The 18985-nt window shown below is 41.8% G+C and overlaps 1 protein-coding gene across 1 annotated transcript; it reads left to right on the forward strand.

Moving 5' to 3' along the window:
• Window positions 1–453: 453 nt before the first annotated feature.
• On the forward strand, window positions 454–18653 carry BRMS1L (BRMS1 like transcriptional repressor). Its single transcript, XM_072115530.1, has 12 exons — window positions 454–757; window positions 2374–2464; window positions 2955–3082; window positions 4403–4482; window positions 4685–4781; window positions 6864–6950; window positions 11413–11477; window positions 11746–11785; window positions 11905–11973; window positions 13255–13323; window positions 13920–14046; window positions 17962–18653. Exons 1-12 carry the CDS (start codon window positions 622–624, stop codon window positions 18077–18079), a joined length of 1107 nt encoding a protein of 368 aa, XP_071971631.1. The 5' UTR covers window positions 454–621; the 3' UTR covers window positions 18080–18653.
• The last annotated feature ends 332 nt before the right edge of the window (window positions 18654–18985 follow it).

The following is an 18985-nucleotide window of genomic DNA, read 5'->3' on the forward strand; positions in this document are numbered from 1 at the left end:
TAGGGCAGAACCTGTGATATGTTTTAAAACGTGATGAAAAACGCATCATGTGAACGGACCCTGAGGATGTGATCACATGTCGCGGTTGAATAGGATATAACAATCTGATCCTGCTGGGACCACAAGAATGGAGGTTCTGATATCCATACAATAACGTGGAGGGCAATACTCCATAAAGTAATCCCTCCAATCACTGTGCCTATATAACCCAGTTATAACAATCTATAAAACGGAGTATTTGATTACTTTGGTCTGCCTCCCTGTCTGTTTATAAGCCGCCCGGCAGCCACGCTGTTTCGCTACGCCACATGGGAACTGTAGTTCCCCGCTCCTTAAATTTTCGAAAACCACAACGAGAGCTCTAAACCAATCAAACCACAAATCCCAGCATGCACCGTGAACCCGAAGACCCTCCTTGTTTTCTCAACCAAACCGGAGTCTGCTCTGCGAAGAAAGAGACGACGTAGCGAATCAGGAACAGGGTGGGGGAATGGTAGCCAATCAGATGGCTAAGGAAGTGGCCGTGTGGGCGGTGCAGTAAAAGCAGTGTAGGTTGAGCGGTGGGTCGCTCCGAAGGGAGGTAATTTCGGAGGTGCCGGTGGACGGGGCTGCGGGGAGGAGATGCCGGTGCATTCACGGGAGAAGAAGGAGAGTAACCACAATGACATGGAGGTGGACTACCCGGAGAATGAGGGCAGCAGCTCGGAGGACGAGGACACGGACAGCTCCAGCGGGAGCGAGGAGGGGGACAGCTCGGGTAATGTATGGCTGCTGCGCTGCGGGCGGCACAACAACGCTTATCATCACGTTATCCCTGTTATCCCTCCTGGAAATGTGTGAATATATTGTCAAATGGGTGTTACCCTTCCCCTTGCTACATAATCTGGTTGTGGCAGCTCTGAGTGGTCATAGTCAGGTCATGTGGTGGGCAGGCAGTGCTCTCGGGGTCCCTGTTATGTAGCCATAGGAGTCCTGGGTTTAAATATTTCATGGTCTTTAGCGCTGATTTGCTTATCATGTGGGATTGTGTGTCCTGTGCGAACACGTCCTTAGATGTCTGTACTATGTTTTTCACTTTAAGGTGGATTCTGACCCAATATTTGGGGTGCAATCAAGCCCACGGGTCAAAAGGCTGTGGGTCCGGCAAATGGACACCCCTAACAACTAGCTATATCTCTGATTGGCCAGTGGCACAATCCGAACATAGTCAGGGCCACATAGTAGAGGCTGTGCCCATACACCATTGTTGCTCTGGACCATAGTGCATGGATCTGCTCCTGTAGTAGTTTAGGTCATTTTTCTGCTATTGAAAAGTAAAAGTGGCAATTTTTTAATATTATTTAAAAGAGGGAAATTCTTTGATACTAGTTTATAAAGGGATTGGGGCTATGTAATGATAAATCTGACGGTGAAGGTTCTCCTTAGCAACATTGTTAAGTGAGCATTACTAAGGAGAGCCTGAATACAGAGCAAGTGCGGCAGCCATTAATATATGTGCTAAGGCTCTGTCTGTCTCTTTATCAGGTGACCCTAAATAAAGATGAAAGGACCCAATGGTTGGGTTTGGCCGCCTGACCCGGTGTACTCCTGGCCAATCACAGCTATGGCTAGTTGCTAGGGGCGTTAATTTGCCAGATTGGCTGTTTGGCCGCCAATTCGGCAATATGTCCATGTTGAGCAGCTGAACCTGGGTCAGCTCATGCCCTAAACTAGCCACAGATCAGGTGGTTTAGAGTCACAAGTAGCCCTTTAGTATCTCTGTACTCAGCCTGAGTGATTGAAGAAACATTAAATATCTACATTGAAGCCTGAGGAGTATATGCCGGGGAACCAGAGATATGGCTAAAGTTTATAAGACTAGTAAGCACCCTAAAACCCCAGCCTATTTTTTCCAATCATTGACAAGTTCCTTGGCCTGTGGCCAGGAGGTAGTTTTCCTTCATGTAGAATTGAGTTTATTAAGCAGCAGACAGGATAGGGACAGGTAGAGCTCAATGTGAACACAGGCTCTCCTTAGTAACGTTCAGGTAGAGTGTTGTCCAGGAGAAACTAACTTCTCACTGTGTTTTATGACTGCAATAGTCTGAGATATTGAAAGAGAATATGCAGGGTATATCCAATCTTTGGTTGCAGAGACTAACTTAAAAATGACATCAGTGGTGCTACTAGATTGTGATTATACACGGTGCTGCACTTTGATCGTGTGAGTGCCCTGTAGACATTGTATGGAGCCCTTCCATGTGTATCTGGGGGAGAGATGTCAGCTACAGAAGCATGTCTGAGGGTGGAGTAATTTATATCCTCCTAATATAATAGAGGGGATGTTATACTGGAGACAATAACCTAAGGGGGTCTCTCTTGTTTTCCTTGCAGAGATGGATGATGAGGACTGTGAGCGGCGGCGGATGGAGTGCCTCGATGAAATGTCCAACCTCGAGAAGCAGTTTACAGATCTAAAAGATCAGTAAGTTGTCCAGTGTCTGGCTGGGTACAGATAAAACAAAGTGAACACATGGATCAGTAACTTATTTAGGATTTGGCCGTTTGATGTTCTATTTGAGAATCTGTGTCCCTGCCATACATGTCACTTATTTCAATGTTATGAACACGTCCTATACTGATACTATGTTCGGGGCCTAATCCAGGTACAAGTGTCATTGCAGGAATTTACTAGCATAGTAGTTTCCCTTGAAAAAGGTTTGACACCCCCCCTCCCCCCCCCCCCCCCCCCGTGTTTGACCCGTGTTGGGGTGGACCCTGGGCATTGGGGTTCTCGTATGTAGGTACTTGATAGTTCTCGCTATTTTCAATTATTTGTATCATCGATGTGATTGTTCTTGGCTGTGCGTCTGCATTTACTCTTACTGTAATGCTGCATCATTGAGTTTGTCATTGTAAGTTGTGTACTCTCCGTACCTCAGCCTTCATTTTCTTATCCTATTTCTTATTCCTAGACTCTACAAAGAACGGTTGAGTCAAGTGGAAGCCAAATTACAGGAAGTGATTGCCGGAAAAGCTCCAGAATACTTGGAACCTCTGGCAGCCTTGCAGGAGAATATGCAGATACGAACTAAAGTGGCAGGTACAAGACATTACATTATGTGGGCAGAACTGGGGAACAGAGCCATTCTCTGTGTGGTGGCCAGGCGGCGGTACTGCAGCTCTGCTCTGATAACACAGCCTAGCTGCTACAAAAAGGACTGAACTTTTCTCCTGGCCTTGTTTTGTGTCCAGCAGCCAGAATGCCCTCATCTGATATTCATAACCTATCATATCTATATTAATATAAAGGAAAGCTCGATATAGACTGACATACAAAATGAGAATATTGCATGTTAATGTGGACCACTGTGTTTGCAAGTATACTTCACAATTTTTGGCTTGCAGATTGGATTTGCTTAGTATTAGGCCAGCTGCCCACTACTGAGCCAATTCTGATACATGAAAAACATTAATGTCCCTTATACATGGGATATTTGGATCAGTGTGTCTGGTGTTTAAAGGGAACCGGTCACCAGATTTACCCCATTTAAACTACTAGTCCCCTATGAAATGTCCTTTGTAGAATCCCCCACCCATTTATCTATAAAGAATCTCCTCCAAAGTCCTGTGACAATAATTAGTGTACAGTCATATTTGTCTGAGATATTTGAGTCTTTTTAGCGGCTGCTGAGGAAGTCACTTCAGACTTTGCTTCTCTAGTACCCAGAAAAAAATACTGCTGATCATCTTCATCTATCAGATCATCAGACTTGTGGTCCTGTGAAATACAGAACGGGAGATGCAGACTGTTGGACATAGTTGGAAATTTCAGCTTCCTGTATCACAGAATGATCTATGCTCTATCTTTTCTCGTGTCTATGCCTGGTTGTTTGCCTCGCTGTGGAGAGGGGAGGGGTGAGGAGCACGCTGCTGTATTCTCACCGGGGAAAGCCTATGGCAGTGTGAAAGTAGCCTCATGCAATGATATATAATGATATAAGTTTTTTATGTTAACTCGCCATATTCATTCACGAGTTACTCTCATTTCAGCAAATTAATGTTATTGTTTGCATGATGAAAAATGATACTTTTTTTTTTTTTTCCAATATTCTTTTTGTATCCATTCCTCACGGTTTTGTAGATCTCTGCTTGCTCTCATTGTTTAGAAAGCTTCTATGTTAAATCGTATTCCTGTCCACTTGAATTAAACTATGAAGCTTTCTATAGAATGACAGCAAGCAGAGATCGAGTAAATTGTGAGGAATTGATACAGAAAGTATATTGGAAAATTGTATAACTTTTAATTACACAAACATTAACAATTATTTTCTGAAATAGGAACACCCCTTTACGTATATTTTCATATTTTTCCTACCACTGTTTGAACACATTTTCACAATTTTTTTCCTTAAATTTAAAGGCATTTATCGGGAGTTGTGTTTGGAGTCTGTAAAGAACAAGCATGACTGTGAGATCCAAGCTGCACGCCAACACTGCGAGGTAGGAGTCACGGACGTGGTGTTATGATCCTAGGCAGAAAGTGTTTGATAGATTATTATGGTGGCTCCTGGGGAGAATTCCTTCCTCATGTATTCAGGATGTGATGATGGTGAATGGGAGAGGTTGGAAGATGCTTAGTCCATCTAGAAATTTCCGTATCTCCTCACCATATTGTGACGCTGGACTTGCTCTTGTGTTTCAGAGTGAGAAGCTCTTGCTTTATGACACGGTTCAAAGTGAGTTAGAAGAGAAGATCCGAAGGCTGGAGGAAGACCGTCACAGTATTGATATCACCTCAGGTAACGAGCATTGGCTGCAGCCTACTTTCTTTTTACTCTGTTTTGTACAGAATCTGGTCTCTTGCACAAAACCATGTGCTCACCCGGACCGGAACCTGGGCTAAACACACGGTCGTGTGCAGAAGAGGGTGGCTGGGTGGATGCACCTTCCCTCTCGCCTCTACATAGAGGCAGGGATGCAAATCTGGCAAAAGGTAGGACATGTCTTATCTCTTGCAGTGTGGCTCCCTGGTCACGGTGCGGTGAAACATGGTGTGCTCAATGCACTGCCTAGCTGCCATAGTCCTCTAATGTGACCTTGGTCTGGGGCTTCCACAATTACAGTCGTGTGGAAAGGAGCCTCACTGATATTGAAATCAATTTAGGCGGCACGATAAACATCTAGCATACATGGAGTTATAGGAAACCTTAGACAGTGGTTTGGTGTCCAAAATATCCCTATGTGAGCTCATTACACTCCTACTACTCCTGGCCATACTACTACAACCTGTCCTCACTGTGTAGAAGCTGCACCTTGGACACATGCACAGGGAAGCTGAAGTTTCTTCATTGACTAAGGATGGACTATGAAATCTTTTAGCTTTATTTTAATACAACCCCATGCTGGATACATTCAGGACACTGAAGCAGTAGTCCATGACACTAAGGCCACAAGCAGATTCACGGCACGGGAATTGTTGTCGGTAGGGTTAGAGGCAGATATGAGCATCACTCAGATGCAGAGTGCATTATACAAGATATTTTAATTGTGCCCTGTCCTGGTCTGTCAGGCCAGGGGCATGTAGGACAGGCTTGTCCTAATTACTTTGGCAAAACCTGCTGGCAATGTAAAGGACAAAACTTGCACTGTGGGTTAGTTTGCGCTGTGATGTTTTCTGCGGCGTGTGTGTGAGGTTTGTTTGGTGTATGGTACATGTGCATCAGAGGATCAGCTGCTTGCAAGTCCACTGCGACTAATCCTCTAAGTCCTGTGGGAACCCGGCCTAATAATTTATCTGTATAATTGAAAATACTTAATTTTTTATATTTTCAGTGTAGTAAGTATACATAAGTCTTATCCGTAAAGCCCCTATGCCCTTGTATTTATTCTATTGAGATGAAAAATGTGGTAGTGGGGGCACAGCTATCACACACACACCGCTTTGTAATGTACAGCGCAGCAGTGTTAGTAAGCATTATCGGAGGTTTCTGATAATGTTATCATCGTAACACTGCCGGGTTTGCTTTGGTACTAGGAGCTGCTTACTTTATTCCTATACTCCTTGTGCCGTATGCCTGGGTGACAGGTCCACTTTCACTACAATACCGCTCACTTACCATGGGTTGGAGAACGAGCCTGGTTTTTCAACTTACAGACAACCCCATTATAGTGAGCAAGATGCAGCTTTAGACTCCATAGGTGATCAATGAATCCAAGAATACTCCTTTAAAGGGAACCTATAAACTAAACCACTAACCTACTAGTCCCCTCAGGTAGAGTATGAAATGTCTAAATTCCCTCTTTTATGTCATACTTTTGTGTCATATTAAAAATAAGAATCTCATCCTTCAGGTCCTGTCAAGCTTACAGTACTGTGAACTACAGGCCCAGAGATACAGGCAGATAAAATGGTGGGAACTGGATCTTTATCTGCAACTTGCATTTCCAACTATGTTTTTAGATTCCTGTATCTCTGGTTCAGTAGCTCACAGCTCATAAGTCTGATGATGAGAAAGATGAGATCCCTATCTTAAATATGACATAAACTGCATGTGTCTAGGTGTTGTAGAACAGAAGATAGAGGCTTCTGAAGTGACACACTCCCTGCACCCACTAAACTTGACTCCTCTCATGTGATAATGGTATGAGAAGAGTCATATTTGCCAGACCTTGGAGATTTTTTTTTTTTTTATAGGTGAATGGGCGAGAATGTGCACAAGCGGAAATTCTAGGAAGGACATTTCATACCCTAACTGATGTGCTAGTAGTTTAGTAGTGGTAAAAACTTTTGATCTTTAATTTTTAGCTTGCAAATTGTCAACCTCAATGCATCGAATGTGTAAGCTATTAATTTCATTTCACTATTTTTCTTTTTCATGCAGAGTTGTGGAATGATGAATTACAATCTCGGCGGAAACGGAAGGACCCGTTCAGCCCTGATAAGAAGAAGAAACCTGTTGTCGTCTCTGATATCCTTTATATTATAAGTTCTATGTCTACAGCTTTTCTGTCCTTGGGCTTTGCCGGATGTATATGAAGGTTTACTAACCTATCAATTTATTGCTACTTTAGGCTATTTTAGGCTACTGCAGAAAAAGTGTTTTTCTTTGCTCTGAGTTAAACCTGTTACAGGCTTCTGCTACAAAACTATGCAGAGGGAAAGGGGCTGAGGAGCAGTTTATACAGAGAGCTAAGATCACAGCAGTGTGAGGAAATAACCCAGTTCACTTAGTGAAGCTACAATCCTGGAATATAAATGCATGGTTCAAAGTTCTCCACACCTAGAACTGTCTGCAGACTTTTATGGCCAAAACCACTTACAAAAAATCTTTAAATGGAATCTGTTATCAGTATTGACCATAATAAACTTCAGACCGTTCTAGGTATAGGCCCTGGATATATGTGCAATTAAGCCTTTGTGTGTGTATTAACGTTTCACAGTCCTGGTTCTACTTAAGTTATAATCCACCTCAGCGGCTCTTTCATTCTGATGAACAGTCTGCCCAGAGCCCTAGCAAGAACTGAAAACCTGGATTATAACTTCACTTTCACAGTCCTGTTGCTAATAACCACCTGCACAAAGGTTTGGTTACACAGTTCTTGGGCACAATAGCTAATACTGTCTGCAGCTTTGTACGGTCAAAACTTTTAGTAGCTACCCTTTAGAGGACCTTTAAAGGGGACCGGTCACCAGGGACGTAATTTTCACTAAATACCGGTTGTAGAAGCCCATCACACCTGCAGTGCAAATATCTGCCTCTGTCTTTTTATAAGCATTTGCAATACAATATAATTGGGTGTTATAACTTACCTTGTGCTGACAGAATACTCTCTGTAGTCACAGGGGTTGGGCTTTGGTTTGGATGCTTTTCAAAAAACAGGAGTATGTGCTGCAGACTGCTCAGCTTTCAGCTTCCATCTTTGTGCTCCTGTATAGCTCCTTCCTCCCAGACTGATCTCAGCTCACCAGGCTGTGACCTCTGTGAGGAGCAGGAGGGAGGAGCTGTACAGGAGCACAAAGGTGGGTCTCAAAAACTGAGGAGTGAGCATCACAAACAAGTCACATGTTTTTTTTTTGCATCCAAACCAAAACCCAACCCCTGTGACTACACAGACGATTTTGTCAGGGTGCAAGGTAAGTTATAACACAATTATATTGTAATGCAAATGCTTATAAAAAGCAGAGTGGCATTTTTGTACTGCTGGTGTGAAGGGCTTCTGCAACCTGTCTTTAGTGAAAATGAGGTCCCTGGTGACAGGTTCCCTTTAACATCCAGTGCAAATTAGTAATCAGATTGCCATATTTAACACCAGCCATTTTGCACAATGTATTACTTTTGTTTTAAAGACTCTTAGTATTAATTCATTGTATGTTTTACTTTTATACATGACTTATTCTAATAGTACAAGAGCATAAGTGTGCTCTAGAAGCCCGCGACCCATCTCTATAGCCTACTACTAGCTAGAAGTTGTCTCCAGCCACTATGTATCACGCTCATATGACTATTCGGAGGATGTTGTCTAAGGACACGTGTACTTTTGGTACCTACTGTGAAGTAAAGGAGATTTTAATTTTGTTCGGCGCCAGTAGGGCCTTCCGGATCGTTCTTTCATAACTTCTATAACATTAATTTCTCATCCAGGGTCTCGTTATGTTCTTACTTGTGAATATAATGAATAATTCCGCTAATAGATATAGCCGCCCGGCTTTCTGCTACGGGGGGGGGGAGGTCTATCGGCTTTTAGCGCACTCTCAAAACCACCACGAGATTCATGTAAATCTAAATATATATTTTTTTTCTTCCTACAAAAGCTTTCTTTTTCTGCATATATCTGTACGGCTTTATGTTTCCATGGCTTGGTAATCACTTAATTGTCCAAAATATATGGCTGTCGGTGGTCAAACCTTGCTGAAAATGGCCTCCCTAGGAATTTGGCACAATGTCCGTTCACCGCCATAATAACTAATTATCTTATTATTCTAGTAAAGCCTTTAAAACTGTGCATTTACATGCGCTTCCCCTACTGGGAATTACGTCTGCCCACACCAGCAGATTAAGCACTTTTGTCTATCATTATATTTCAGCAAAGAGAACGCTTAAGAGTTTAAAGCTGCATATTTTTTTTTTTGTATGGTTAAGCATAAGATCTCTGACTCATAGGGCAGATTTAGGATGAGTTCAGATGTGGCGGCTTTACAGTCAAGTTTCTGTACTTGTAGATGGAGTTTTCATGATATTTACATCAAGGGGACTAAAAATTGGCCAAGTGATTAATATCCTATTAATAATAATGGGTTTAATAGTGAATACAATGGATAACACATGCAGATTACTCTCCATTACAGCTTGTATCATGACCGTAAATTTGTGTTTACGGTAAAATAAGAAGGAAAGGGTGTCTTACTAAATTTAGTATAGAATGGGTTATGTTTGCAGGAAACTTGTTGGGTCTCAAAAATACAAGTTACGTACAGGTTATGTACAAGATAGGGTCCATAGGTTTGTTCTTAAGTTGAATTTGTATGCAAGTCAAGACTGTATATTTTATAATAGTAGTTCTAGACAATTTTTTTGTTTTTTTTTTTTTGCCCCAGTGACAATTGGAGTTTCAAAATTTTTTGCTGTAATGGGACCAAGGATTATCAGTGAAGTTTCATTACAGACACTTCACAGCTGATCATTGCAGTCTGGGACTATAGTAACATCCAGAGACTTCTCCAGAAGTGACAGATGGCAGAGGGGTCCGTCTGTAACTAGGGGTCGGGTGTCCTTAAGTAGGGGACGGCCTGTAATACTTTTAGTTTTCGTTGCAAATTGTCAAATAAAAATAATTAGAAGAAATTGTGAAATGTGAGGGAGATAATTGGTTAATATTGGTGAATTGCTGGAATGGGTATGGGAACAGGATGGGTATGGTTCATGCTTTAGGCTGCCTGATACCCTTTACAGAATGGGATATGTATAGGAGAGAGGCCGGTGAGCCACCACCAGACTTTTCCTATATAGCCATGTCAAGTGATCCCCTCCTGTGTAATATAGTGGTGTACACCAGATTAGCTCTCTCCCAAGTCCTTGACTGGGAGCTGGAGGTACAGTCACAGGTCACAGGGGGGGTGGAATAAATTAAAATTCTGGCAATGCCGAGAGGCGTTCAGCCTGAGAGCCTCCGGCTCATTTACATATTAAGTGGTTTTCGTTGCAAACGTACCATTTCTTTATGCAGTAAAAAAAAAATGCATAAGAAACCGGGCACATAATGCTGGACATCCACCTTCAGTGAAACTAATATTGGATGTCCCTTAAATTTCAGTAATTGCTTCCCCCTTTGTTTGTTAGTAGCTCTGCTCTCTGAGAAGTGGCGCAGTCCTGCTGTGGACAGTGTGGAGGTGGGATCCTTCAGCGCGTTGTTCTCGTATGCCCCACACACATCCATCTGGGTGCTCTGTTGATCTAGGTCACTTATTGGTTTCCACAGTATTAAACCTCTCCAGTTCACAATGTAGGGGCATGTAATCAGTGGTGGAAGAGGATGTCTCTCCCAGATGCTGTGTGTCGGCTGGATTTTCCATCCCTAACTATAATCGTAGTGAACTGAACTTGTCATATATTGCAGCCGGGTGACTGTAGCCGTTCCATGTTGTTTAACTTGCCCCCTACGTCGGCTTCCCACGAGGACGTGCAGAGGACGTGATACTGATATGATGCAGGGAGTCCCTTCTTCCCCTGTAAAACAGCAGCTCCAAACTGTAATCATAATAACAGCAAAAACTCATAAGTCGCTAAGAAACAAACTGTGAACCTTCGTGTTTTTGCAAAAGTTTCATGAAGATTTGCATAATAAGCAGGGTTTATAGGGTTACAACCATAATAATATAAATGCATAAAAAAACTGGTAGGACGTATAGGTAGGCGTATTGATTCACTGCCAGAACAAGCTTTTATTTAGTGGTTATTCTGTGGACTACACGTTTCAAAAGCGTCCTGCTCTCTTCCTCAGGTCTAGTACAGTTTACATTGCTATAGCTTTATGTACTTTTTGTAAAGGCATATATAAGTATATAAAAAAAATCTCAAATTGTACATGAGTAGAAACAGGAATAAAAAGAATTATCCATTCCAACGTATGTACGGATTATAGATCTCCATTAGTGATGTGCATAATTGCCATAGCTGTGTTAGTTTTTATTTTTTAAATGTTGTATGTGGCCCATTGTAATTGAGTAAAGGTGGAAGGAGATAATGTGCCTCCCGGGACTTCAAAGTTACAACCAGGCAGCACAGCATCCACTCGCAGTTGTTGTACTTCCGGCACTTACCAAATGCCTTTAATATTTGTAGACCATTACAAGGATGATATCAATATTTGTACCGATATCCATCAGGGAGTAATATGAATATATTGAAGTTGGTATCCTTAACCCTCTCTCACGGCCATATATTGTTTACATGTTACAAGACCTGGATATACTTGAAGACTGGACTACAATAAGAAAGGTTAGGAATTTCCACTATAAAAGATCTTTTATGACATTTTGACTGCATGGGCCACATACCTAATTATTAATTATTACACCTCAAATGATTCTTTAAATTCTAAAAAGTATGTAAACTCATGATGTTGCATTCCCTTTTTTTGTCTTACATTTTAATACTTTGGTAAAGTAACTTGACAAAAAAGTGCATATATTTTCTGCATAGCATTGACTTATTTCAAATATTAGCATTGAGTAGCAATATTAATATCCATTTAATTTTTCATCAGGCCATGGCAACTTTGGGTCCTCATCGTGTAAAATCAGAAGGTACCGTAAGTTATAATTAGAGCCGTTGAATGCAACTTTGCTAAATGCAAAGGAAAAGACAGATTTAAACAAAAAAAATTTTTTTTTTCTGTAATGCTACAATGTAACGTTTACCACAGGAGACGTATTGCCCCACAGTACATCCAGGCATGCAGCACCTGATATGCAAAGGACTGACAGCCAATCCGGTAAGTAGTCGGAGATCACTAAACTGATTGTACAGGCAGCAGATTGTGGCCAATGTATTCATTCTTGGGCATAATAGTGTAACAAACACGGTTAATGTTGTAAAAAAAACGTGCAGATGTTTAAAAAGTAAGTAAAAATTGCAGGCACATATTGTGTATGATTTTTCCCTGGGGCTCTGACTGCTACCCTTTACCAGGTTAAGAAAATCCACAATCCATCATGATAAAACAAATACTCATAGATCCAGCACTGTTATCCATGGCCTCCTTCCTACTAATATATATATATTTTTTTTAATTATGCTAATGAGCCACAAGGTTTACCCTAGCCCCTCCGTGTTCTAGCAACATGGGATGTTGGTGTAAAAGAACACCCATTCTCTCTCATTGTGTGCTCTCTGCTGCTGAGATTACAAGGAGTGCAGGGGGGAGGGGGAGGCTGAGATTTGCTGCTGCACAGTGTAACAGTTTGTAAAACCAGAGTGCATAGGCCTAATTTTAAAAGTTGATTTTAGAAGGAAGGAGGCCATGGATAACAAATATAAGAATATTACCACAGACACGATGCCTGGATGTATGAGTATCATGCTTGATTTTTACGCTAGATTTCCTTTAAAGGAACACTGCAGTCAAAAGACAATTAATCGAATAATGTATGGTACCGAACCTGAAGGGAGGAGTATGATCCATTTTATTGTCTTCCTAGAATCTGGATTCCTGCTCCTCTCTTCAGGCCTTGCATATGGTATAATTCAATTTATCCGTGGTGACTGGAGTGTTCCTTTTTAATGTCTTAAGAATCAGGAATTAGCACATTGTCAAAACTTCTGCCAAACCATTTATGAATACAGGCGGTCCCCTACTTAAGAACACTCGACTTACATACGACCCCTAGTTACAAACGGACCTCTGGATATTGGTAATTTATTGTACTTTAGTCCTAGGCTACAATAATCAGCTGTAACAGGTATCACAGGTGTCTGTAATGAAGCTTTATTGTTAATCCTGGTTCTGATGACAATCCAACATTTTTAAAATCCAATTGTCACAGAGACCAAAATAATTTCGTCTGGGATTACAATGATAAAATATACAGTTCTGACTTACATACAAATTCAACTTAAGAACAAACCTACAGACCCTATCTTGTATGTAACCCAGGGATTGACTGTACTTCGGCAGCTTGGTGGCGCCATAAATTAAGTGATTAGGAAATAACCGTGTGTAGAGCATAACCCAACCTGGTAAAACCCAGTTGTTCATTTATTCCCAATATTTTAGGAGGAATAACAGTGGAACGACACAACAAACTTCTCAGAAAAGATGCTCCAGAATTAAGTTGTTGGGAATGTGAGTATTTATGAAAAGTTGTTGATGTCGGGTTCTACATAAAGCTAGACTTTCTTCTGGGACCTCATGTTTGGTTCACAGTCTTCATGCGTTAGTAGTTCACCTGTCTAAAGTATACAATTGTCGCTTAGAACAGCGGTTTGGTCGATTTTGGGTAAAATTCATAGGCCATAGAAAATCACATTTTGTGGCTAGCAGTTGCAAAGAGCTACGGAATAAGATGGCGCTACATAAATTGGGGGTGTTAAGTCCCTATCATTTCTATAAGTTCCTACACGCCCCTGTGTTTTTTATGGTCCGGTGTGTAAGACCCTTCCCCAGTCAACAGCCACAGACTTGAACACCCCCCTCCTTTCTTCTCATTGGCTCAGGGTCACAGGAAGTCGGTACATGGATAACGGATATCACAGCTTAAGCAATAGTGACCAGGGCATCTAAGTGGTTAACATAAAGGAGTTGTGAACCTATTGGAGGTTCGGCAGGTCCCAATAAGGTCCAAAGTTGCATTTTTGAGAAAAAAAAAATAGTATTTCATATGTATATACAATGTATTATCACTGTTATGGTTTATACGTTTTGTTCTTTCTCCCCCTCAGTAACCGTAAAGATGGAAAAACATCAGCACAGTGCCAGGTCAGAGGATGGGCGCCTGCATTACGATGGAGAATGGTACGGCCGAGGGCAGACCATCTGCATTGACAAGAAGGATGAATACCCAACCAGGTAGTGAACTATAGCAGTAGTAGTATTATACCTACATAGGTCAAGTCAGCAAGCAAATCCATTTACCAAGTCCTTCTTGGAGTTCCCTGGGTTTAAAACATTTTGGTTTAAATAATGTTATTGGTCACTCAATTTAAGAGTTTGTCCATTATTCCCTGGATAGACCATCGCTATCTCAATGCTGGGCAGCAGACACCCAGGCCCACCACCAATCAGATGGATCCTACTTTGTGTAGTGCCTGGGTGCCATAACTGCAGACTTGTCCCACATTAGTTTTTTTTTACTTGTTTCTAAGTTTATTAGAGGAGCGTCTCTTATTTAAGACCTTAATCGATTTGAAAAATGAATACCTCAGTTTTCCAGGGAGGACCTGGTAGATCTGTCATATAGCTGCCTGTATTGTTCATTTACCTTTAGCGCCATTGCAAGTGAATTGAACAGTTGCTTCCATGTCCGCCTACAAATTATACCGTATATACTCGAGTATAAGCCGACCCGAGTATAGGTTTCCCACAAAAAATCTGCAAATGCCTGCCCAGCTTACCAAAAAAAACCCCCAAAAACTATGTACTCACCTTTCCAACGCCCTCCGCAGGTCCTCTTTTGTCTTGGCTTCCCACACGGTCCTACCGCACCATGATGTCAGTTGCTTGCTGACATCATAGTGTGTGCTGATAGTGGCCCAAATACTTTGATGTTGGTAAGTTGCTGATGTCATGGTGCGTGCGGCGGGACCACGCAATGAGCCGGAGCTGAAGACAGAGGAGGACCTGCAGGAGGGGTCAGAAAGGGGAGTACAGAGTTTTTTTTTTCTTTTTTCAGACACACAAGTATAAGCCGAATAAGTGTTTTTCAGCACATTTTTTGTGCTGAAAAACTGCTTATACTCGAGTATATAAGGTAGCTGATCTACAAGGTTGCAGGCAATGGTCTAACCTATAATCCACTTATTTTCAAGGAGCTCTTGAGGGTTATAGAATGGGAAAATCCATTAAAATTGGGTTCTGGTGCTGATTCTCTCATTCTCCGATCCATTGCTTCCAATGAATTAATATAAGGAACCTCGTGTCCAACTTCGTGGCACCCTTGTTGATCACGTCCAGGTAGGTCCGTTTAGTGCAGTGGATTGAATTTATATGGAAGCTTTACTACTGCAAATTTTACAATGTTGGGGTAACCCCGACAAAAAATGTTGCGTTTATGTGAACTAGTCCACACCGCAGGGTATTTCCTATGTGAAAAATTTTGTACTAAACCTATAAAGAAGCAAACAATGAGAGGAGAGACCAATGCAAAAGATTTTTTTTTTTTTTTTTATAATTCCAATAAAAAAAATAAATGTTATTAACGCAAGTTAAAAAAATGAAGTGAGTGATACCACAATAATTAATCGACCTCCAAGCAGGTCACTTGATCCATAAGTATAAAATTTTAGTAAGTACTGTACAATGAGCAGCAATATATAGTGGCTAAAGTGCAATAGTATATTAATGAGATAGTAATAATAATCTTTATATAGCGCCATCCTATAGAAAAATGATGAATGTATCCAATCTATGCTACTGGTATACAACAAATTATGCAAGTGCAAAGACAGTATGGTGTCCAACAAATATACATTGACAAAGGTCATAAAGTTATCATAAACATCCACTTAAAGGGGTTGGGTCCTATCCACAGGGGTGTCCTATGTACCTCTATCAGAGCCTTCCTCACTTCCGAGATGAGCAGAGCAGCTGACCGATGCCTCTCCATCCATCTCTACGAAGCTGATGGAGATTGCCAAGCAAAGGCGCTTGGCAATCTCCATCAGCTTCATAGATATGAATTCGGCAGCATCGGTCATGCGTGGCCAGCTCCTCCGCTCATCTTGGGGAGCGACGAGGGGTCTGAAGGTACATCGGACCCCTGTTTTCGTGATCTGTGGGAGTCTCACCACTATGATCCCTTCCAATCGGCAAGTTAAGCCCTATCCTGTGTTTATTGTGCAAACCCCTTTAACCCCTTCACGCTCCGTGACGGATATATCCGCCACGGAGCTATGAAGGGTGTATGAAGAAGGCTCACGGGCTGAGCCTTCTTCATACCGAGATGGGCTTTGCTGCATATCGCAGCAAAGACCCATCGCTATCACCCGCGGTCAGTGCTTGCACCGATCGCGGGTGTTAACCTTTTCTTTGCCGCCGGCAAAGTCGCCGGCGGCACTTTAAATTTGGCGGCGCATGGGCGCCGCCATCTTACCTCCGATCGCCGCTCCCCCGAACGTCATCGGGGGGGGGGTATCGGTTGCCATGGTAACCTCGGGTCTTCGTTTGACCCGAGGATACATGGCTTCTGCATATTCATTACAATGAGCCTGTGGCTCATTGTAATGTATAGTGAGCAGAAATGCCATATACTGCAATACAGTAGTATTGCAGTATATGGCAGGAGCAATCAGACCATCTAGGGTTAATGTACCCTAGATGGTCTAAGAAATAGTGGGAAAAAAAAGGAAAAAAAAAGTTTAAAAAATGTAAAAAAATAATAAAATATTAAAAATTCAAATCACCCCCCTTTCCCTAGAACTGATATAAAATATAATAAATGGTGAAAATCACAGACACATTAGGTATCGCCGCGTCCCAAAATGCCCGATCTATCAAAATATAAAAACGGTTATTGACGGCGGTGACCTCCGGAACGGCAAATGGCGCCCAAATGTCCAAAACGCGACTTTTACACCTTTTTAGATGACATAAAAAATTATCCAAATGTCGCACAGTCCTCAAAATGGTAGCAATGAGAACGTCGGCTCATTTCGCAAAAAATGACACCTCACACAGCTCCATGCGCCAAAGTATGAAAAAGTTATTAGCGTCAGAAGATGGCAAAACAATTTTTTTCTTTTTTGTACACATTCGTTTAATTTTTGAAAATGTATTAAAACGCAATAAAACCTATATAAATTTGGTATCACCGCGATCGTACCGAACCAAAGAATAAAGTAGAGTTGTTATTTGGAGGGCAGAGTGAAAGTCGTAAAAACTGAGCCCACAAGAACATGACGCACATGCAGTTTTTTTAAATTTTTCCACATTTGGAATTTTTTTGCGGCTTCCCACTACATGGCATGGAATAATAAATAACATCATGGGAAAGTAAAATTTGTTACGCACAAAATAAGCCCTCACACAGGTCTGTACACGGAAAAATGAAAAAGTTATGGATTTTTGAAGATGGAGAGCGAGAAATTAGCAAATATACCCTGCGTCCTTAAGGGGTTAAAGCTGCTACTTACAAAGTATGTAAACTGGTAGAAAGATGCTTGGCGTCCATCACGACACACAGCTTTTTCGCAAGGGGTGGCACCTTGAGGTACGTAGGCATATTATATTTGGACAGTCAACCAATCAGTTGTAAAATACTAGTCATCACCTGTGAATAAGCTTATCGTCACATTCTTGCCTCGAACAAGACTCGATCTGGTGGCAAAAGCGGTTGAACATGAACAGCCCGTCCCCAGATGACGTCAGCGAATCGGGGCCCTAAGCCATGGCCACGAAGGTAGCGGTGGGTGTGCATGTAGTTTGCTGAAGTGAGGCAGTGACATCATAACTAGTGTCTGTAGTAACATGATGCTGAAACGAACGATCAGGGCAACAGATTCTCTTCCACAATTATTGTTATGTTGTTGCTGTGTTAGGCCACGTTAGGTCCCTAACGTTTGACAATTACACCTTCTTACATATAAAAAAATAAAGAAATAAAAACAATGTTGCTACTATTTATGAAGGTTTTGAAAATATTTCCTAGCCTGTGCGAAATGGTAATAGATCACCTGCTATGGATCTCCCCTGTATGTAATAGACATCTGCCTTCTCTGAGCCCTACGACCTGTAACCCGCTTACACATTTCTTTCCCCCCCTTCTAGTGCCGTCATCACAACGATAAACAGCGACGAGGTTTGGTTTAAGAGGCCAGACGGCAGCAAGTCAAAACTGTACATATCACAGCTACAAAAAGGGAAATACAGCATCAAGCACATGTGAGCGGAGCAGGGAGCTCCAGGGCCCACTCATAGGAAGCGCCTCGTTCCTTATCTGACTTTATGTGAAGTATATTTGGGACCATTTATCTGAGCATGTGATGTATATCATGAGCGTGTCTATGTGTTTGTACAGTGTTGTTTCTACAGTGTCATGATCATCATTCATAATGGGGAAAAAAATGCGTAAAAAGGTTCCTGACCTCGGCGAGCAGCTTACATCTCTCACACGGGCTCCGCCAGCGCGCTCATCCTTGAAGCGAAACCATTGTCTGGAGCGGAAAAAAAGAGACTGAGTGTTATCACAAGGCGGAAAGTAGTAACGTGCGGCAGTATTAAACCTGTATTATATATGGATTTATTTACTTCCAACTTGTGTTGAACTCTGGCTGGTTATTTTAATGATCTTTTTCGAGAACTAGAAGTGCTTTTCCATGACCGATCTTGGATGGCTGCAGGGTCAATGCACACTTTATATTGAGTTCTGTTTAAAGAGCCACCAAAAAAAAAACAGTCCTTCACCTCAATGGTAGCTGCACACCTATGAATGGAGAAGACTTTATACAACATGGGTGAAGTATGCTATATGGCTCTGTGAACCCTCTCTCCATGAAGTATTCCAGCTCCTATTATCAGTGTTCTGCAAAAGAAAACTATGCGGGTTACCACGACAGAGTTCACCAAACATCTATTCAAAGTCTGTGTTTTCAAGGTAAATAAGAGAATCCAATCAAAAGTATAAAGTGAAATTTCCAAGGAAACTAAGTTCTTTCAGGTAGGGACCAATAACGATGGTATTGCCTTTTGACGGGTGGATATGAAATCGCATCGTGTGTAAGGATCACAAGGCTTGTGTCCATAAAGATTTGGAGCGTTATGCCGTCCAGTATAGACCACGTGGCTACGCAAC

Source organism: Engystomops pustulosus, chromosome 7, assembly GCF_040894005.1.
Source record: "Engystomops pustulosus chromosome 7, aEngPut4.maternal, whole genome shotgun sequence".
In the NCBI taxonomy this organism is placed as follows: domain Eukaryota; kingdom Metazoa; phylum Chordata; class Amphibia; order Anura; family Leptodactylidae; genus Engystomops; species Engystomops pustulosus.

Excerpts from the sequence above, each read along its gene's own strand:
- BRMS1L (XM_072115530.1), top strand. The coding sequence starts at position 622 with ATGCCGGTGCATTCACGGGAGAAGAAGGAGAGTAACCACAATGACATG. Across the intron at positions 11,974-13,254 it reads AAGGACTGACAGCCAATCCG|GAGGAATAACAGTGGAACGA; the intron begins GTAAGTAGTCGG and ends CCAATATTTTAG. Across the intron at positions 13,324-13,919 it reads AGAATTAAGTTGTTGGGAAT|TAACCGTAAAGATGGAAAAA; the intron begins GTGAGTATTTAT and ends TCTCCCCCTCAG.